This window comes from Gracilinanus agilis, chromosome 3, assembly GCF_016433145.1.
Source record: "Gracilinanus agilis isolate LMUSP501 chromosome 3, AgileGrace, whole genome shotgun sequence".
Taxonomy (NCBI): domain Eukaryota; kingdom Metazoa; phylum Chordata; class Mammalia; order Didelphimorphia; family Didelphidae; genus Gracilinanus; species Gracilinanus agilis.
The window spans coordinates 377,643,786-377,649,830 of record NC_058132.1 but is presented as its reverse complement, the minus strand read 5'-3'; the positions used below and the strand labels follow the sequence as shown (position 1 = coordinate 377,649,830).

Sequence of the window (6,045 nt, the reverse complement as noted above, 5' to 3'; positions counted from 1 at the left end):
ACAACAAATGGAGAAGTAGAATGTATAATGGCAGTGATCCATCATAGCACTACAACCACAGCAGGGTTAAGGGGTGGCTGTATTTTTTTCCTTAAGAAATTTACTCTTCTCTTTTTTTCCATTTCATTTTGAAAAGTCCTAAAGCCCTTATCAGATGGTGATTTGATTCACAATTCACTGAAATAATGAAGATGCAACCAAAATATAGCCCTTCCCATCTTTGTAGAGAAACAGGTCAGAAGCAGTTGTAGGTTAGAGTTCAGACTTGCAGCTTTTCTCAGAATAGATCCTGGTGAGGATGGGATGGGGCAAAGGACCATCTACCAAAGCCGGCAGGACTCTGTACCTCTGTTCATCGTTGAATTGACTGGACAGTTAAAAGCTTTCTGGAATTCCTCAAAGTTACTTACTGCACCATTGACTCTGGAAAAAAATGACAAAAACAATGATGACTTATTTCATAAGTATCATTATTTCTTGAGTAGTCACTGGTGTTTGAAGAGAGTCCATGGAAGAAAGATGCTGGTTCCAGAGCTAAAGGCTGGAGGTTCAAATCCTGCCTCTGACCTTTACTTTCTATGTGGACCTTGAGCAAGTGACTTTTTAAAAAACCCTTACCTTTTGTCTTAATATCATTTCTAAAGCAAAAAAGGGGTAAGGGCTAGGTAATTGGGGTCACTTAAGATTTGCCCAGGGTTACACAGCTAGGAAATCTCTGAGGCCAGATTTGAACCCAAATTTCAACCCAACTCAAGGCCTGGAGCTCTATACAGTATTTATGCTAACCTAGCTGCCTCCCTTGTTTGGGGATTTGGGGTGTGTTTTTTTGTTATTGTTTTTGTTTTCTTTGCAAATGACTTGATTTACATGAGCCTCAGTTTCCTTATTTATAAAATGAAAAAGTTGGAATAGAGGGTTCCTTCTGCCTCTAGATATATGATCTTATTGGAATACTTATTATCACTAAAGACATCAAGAGCACTGATATCTAATCTTAGAGAGGAATGGAATTTTAGAGATCATCAAGTCTGATTTCAGATTATAGGTGAAAAAAGTGAGGATGAGTGAGGTTCTATAACTTGCCTAAAGTCATGCAATTAGTTAATGGCATACCTGGGGCTAGAAGCCAAACCTAATAGACCATAAACTCCAAGAGAGCAGGAGCTATGTCTTATCTGAACCTTGTTTCTCTTGCAGCATTTAGCAGAAAGCTCTACACAAAGTAAATAATTAATTGCATTGCTGCATGAAATCTTCTTACTGCCATTCCAGGGTTCTTTCCATCAAGCATATACTAAATCTGAATAATAGGTAGAGTTCTACAATAATCTAAACTTGGCATTTTTAACTTTTTAAGTTTGTAACTATTTTCTAATAATATTTCACCTTAATTGACTTTAAGTTTGAGGGTTCATTATTCTATGCACGGACATCTTGCATTTTCATGTATTATGCTAAAGTACATTAAAAAAAGAAGAAAATAAAGGGTTGTGGTAGTTCTGTGGGAGATAGTTGTTATGACTAATGGTGTCAGAGCATGAGGGAAATATTGTGCAGTATGTGGCCTTTGAATTGGTCTTTTCACAGTCACAGAAGTAAATTTTTGACACTGGAAACATTAATACATATATCCATAAATAATGCTAGAGAAGGTCAGGATTTAATTTAAGACTTCTAATTAGGATTAGTTAGCACTTCAAAATATATTCTCTTCCTCTATTGGATATTTTTCTTTATCCTGATGACTCTACTTCCCTGGTGAGCTGCAGACTTCAATTTCCAGGGAGCTTCCTACTTATCTCTTCAATTAAAGCTCCCTTTAAAGGAGATGTTTCTACTTCATAGCTTGGATAGATGGTTATTGATGTTTGACACTGGCATGTCTATGATCTCATCTACCTGACTACTCCCTCCAAAGCTCTCCTTATCTGACTCTTTTCAAAGTATTTCCATAAATCTTTCCAAAGGAGTCCACCAAACATGCTGGGAACCTCTCTCTAGCATGGACACGAATGGAGCACATCTCCAACACCTAGCAAAGTGTCAGGAACATAGCAGGTAATAAATGCTCAATGACTGATTGTTGGAGTGTCATTTGCCTACTCTGCTTTTTCTGATTATTATAAACACTCCAATACTCCAATGTGACTTTATCATTGTGGCTATTACCTTTACTGATACAGATTATAATTCATGCATGCCTATCCATTCTCTTACAAATTTGCCACCAGGTGATCTGTCCACTGTTCTGAAAAGCATGGATTATGTTTACTATTCATGGATGCCAATGATATTTTTGCAGTTATAACTAAAAAACTAGATATAAACTGTACATAACCCCTCTTCTATTTCTCACCCAACTATACTTGCAAAGGTTGATCAGAGATCAAGTGATCTAGATTACTGATCATTTCTACTCTAATAATTATTATCTTCAAGCATTCAAATAAATGTAATAGTTTGTCTTTTAAGTAAAATAACCTGAGTTTAGATTTATTTTTCATAGTATCAAAATTTAACTGAAAATAAGTAAAGAAACTTCCTTATGATGATATAAAATCTCACATTGTAAGGCAACTAGTTGGTAATAAATACAGCAGTAGGCTCTAAAACCATTTTGCTGAGCAATTAATCAAGTGTGCTTTTTCCATCTTCATCCTTTGTCAGTGGGAGCACACTTTAGTCCATTACATGCAGTCAGCCTTTCGGGGTAGTTTAGCACAGTGGGAGAGAATTTCCAACACAATGATTAGATTTTTATGTTGGTAGAGAATTTACAGTCAACTTCTGAAAAGTTTGTTATGCTTCGTTTACTGGAGAGAATGAATAAGACTCCCAAAGTGTAAAAGAAATTTTGGAACACTATCTCTCCAAAATATTATGGATAAAATTCAATATATAGTAAGCAAATATTGAATAAATTTTAAAAATATAAAATAAACCACTTTTAGGTCCCAAAAGATCCTGAATTCTCTCAATTTCATCCCTTTACTCATGTTATTTTTCTATGCTTAGAATATACTTCTATGTTGAAGTATACTATGTTGAGTAAGGTATACTTCTTTGTATACCTTACTCAAAAAAAAAATCCTAACAAGCACTGTGTGTCACATAAAGCCTTCCTTAATACCCTTACACCATAATTCAGTAATAATCTCAGACCTAATAAGACACTTTTTTGTATCACTGTAATGCACTTAACCACAATACACAATAATACAAGATGTCTGTATATGTGTCAAATCTATTTCACCCAAATGTAAGCCCCACAACAAAAAGAATTTTCTCTTACTAAACTGTGTATCCCCTCCTAGCATCAAGCATGCCATTCTGTGTGACTATTTGTTGAATGTTATTGAATGAATTGTGTTTTTTTATTTAGATTCCTGAATTAAGTTCCTGTGGAGAACCTAAAATTTTTTAAAAAATTATAATATGGTACAAAACCAAATAATTCAAAGTCTAATTTGTTGGAGTTTTTAATTCTAATTGTTAGAGTTCTATGACAAATGGAAAATGTCCAAACTTCATAATTGGTAAAAGATTTTCTCTCCCTGATGCCTTTGTAGTTTCTGAGCACAAATCAAAAAATATGGAGTAGCTTTTAACTGTATAGTGTAAACTGTGGTTTTTATTATCAATCACCAGATCATCTAGTTCAATGTTGGGAACATGGAAAGTACACAATGGGTGACTCTTGAGAGAATACATGAATGAATGAAAGAGTGGTTTAAAATGGGGTGTTCTCTTAACATGACAAGTAAATAATAAAATCCATTTCCAGTTTAGAAAACTATGTTATCTGCCACTGACACAAGTCAAAGTCTTCTGATTAATCAAATACTCATAAGAGAAGGTTCTGATATTTAGAATATGTGAATAAAATAAAATAAATGAAATACAAATTTTCAAAGTTTTAGAAAACTATAAAATACACATACATAACAAGAATTGCCATAATATAATCTTTCTTTGACTAACTGGAAGGCATCATACAATATTTTAAGTGCTCATTTTAAATTAGTATAACATTGATGTGGGAAAGGTTGATAGATTGTAAGTTTCATAAAGAAAAAAGCAAGGTATTTCATATAAACCCTGTATCTAATAGTATAGTCCTCTGCACATAATATATGCTTAATAAATTATTTGTTGAATTGAAATGCCTATTCATATGGAGTTTGTTTAAGTAATGTAGTTCTATTATTATTATCTATTATATATATATATAATGTAGTTCTATTAATTTGCTGAACCAATCTAAGGAAAGGTCACTTGACCACTTTTTGAGTAGTATTGCTATATGACAAGTAAGAAATTCTACTAAGTGATCATCAGTCAATCAATGAGAATTTATGTCAGGGCGTACAATGTGGCAAATGATGTGGTAGGTGGTGGAGTTCAAATACAAAGCATAAAACAAAAGCTATTCAAAAGAACTTTACATTCCTAGAACTTTGTGAGTGCTGGTTATTTTATAAATCACATAAGGAAAAAATCATGGTGCATATTACCTAAACTGGGGAGGGCTATGAGCACCAATCTGGATTTGTTCTCTTGCAGCTTCTGGCCGGTAGGAGTTGCACCTCACCTGACAGAGAGAATCATCACATGGATTAAATTTTTCTCCCAGTTAAATATTTTTCCAGTACCAAAATCACACTGAAATGTCATAATGCAGAATAATTATGCAGTCAATGACCGACAATTGTTTAAAATGTTTGACAGTTCCTTTGAGAACAGTAGGATGTGCAGAATGGAAAGTTTTGTCAGGCAGAACATTTCTACAATTTGAGCCAATTATGAAGTATGAGTCTTAAGGTCAAATCTTTTAAATTAGAGAAAAATATATGCTAAAGAACTAATTTTTTATTCACTTCATTAGAACAGATTTGAACAATATCTGTCACAAACTTTTAAACATGTTTGATCAATTTAACAATGAAATATCTTCAGGTATTAAATGGGGTCAAGGAAAAATAGTATGATTTTTGGACGTGGCTCATAGTCATCCTCTCCATTTTTTATCCTGCTATCACCCTTAGAGACACTAATAGTAATATTAGTAATGACACTTCAAATACCATGTTCTCATAGTTTCTTCAACTACTCAGTCTCTTTCTAACTTCTACCTCCCTCCTGCTTCCACCTATTACTCAAAATTATTCCATCTCCTAACTCTAAACTCTGAAATTCCCCCTCAATAGTCACTTGATCTTAGATTTCCCTCCACTCTTATTTTTCCCCTCTATTACATGCATTCACCATTACCCTCTCTCCTTTAATTCCTGTGCATTTTCCCAGTCTATCAAACCTACTCCAACTTCCCTTTCTTCTCTACCAAGTCTCAACATTCAACTATTTCAATAATTTCTCTCCTCCATCCTTTAATTCTCTTCCCCTTTGACCTTCTACTCAGTCTTTCTCTGCTAATTCTCAATAAGTACCTCTTTCTAACCTCTTCTATTCCTACTCCCAAGTTGTCATTCATGCTAATTCTTGGTGGGGAATTTCTCAGCCTAGGTTCTTTGAAAGCCCAAGGAGAACATCACCCAGCAGGGAAGTCTATATAACTAGATATCAAATAAAGTAAGACAAATTAAAAGAAATTTATTTTCATACAAATTAGGATGATTTGTTTTTTGTGTTTTTTTTTTAACCTTTACCTTCTGTCTTGTATTGGCTCCAAGGCATAAGAGTGGTAAGGGTAGGCAATGGGGGTCCAGTGACTTACCCAGGGTCACACAGCTGGGAAGTGTCTGAGGCCAGATTTGAACCTAGAACCTCCCATCTGTAAGCTTGGCTCTCAATCCACTGAGCTACCCAGCTGCCTCCCAATTTGTTTATAGTACTTTTTCTTTCCAGGGCCCAAATTTGATTCATATAACTTTTTCAAATACACAGAATGCACAGCCAATCAACAACATTCAATGGCATTTAAATAGGCCAGTGGAATACAGTCTGTCTCTATGAAAAAGTTGATCTAGAAAGTTTCCAGATATATGTTGGGTGCAATATTTGTGGAGTCCAGAACAACTTAAGATT

The 6,045-nt window shown here is 34.4% G+C and overlaps 1 protein-coding gene across 1 annotated transcript in view; it reads right to left on the bottom strand.

The window, feature by feature from the left end:
* Positions 1–320: 320 nt before the first annotated feature.
* Positions 321–6,045, bottom strand: part of PHEX (phosphate regulating endopeptidase homolog X-linked) — a 259,726-nt gene continuing 254,001 nt past the window's right edge. The window contains exons 21-22 of the mRNA XM_044666816.1: positions 4,515–4,591; positions 321–423 (exon numbers count right to left, since the gene is read on the bottom strand). Coding sequence (XP_044522751.1) covers positions 321–423; positions 4,515–4,591 — 180 coding nt within the window. The remainder of the gene's footprint in view (positions 424–4,514; positions 4,592–6,045) is intronic.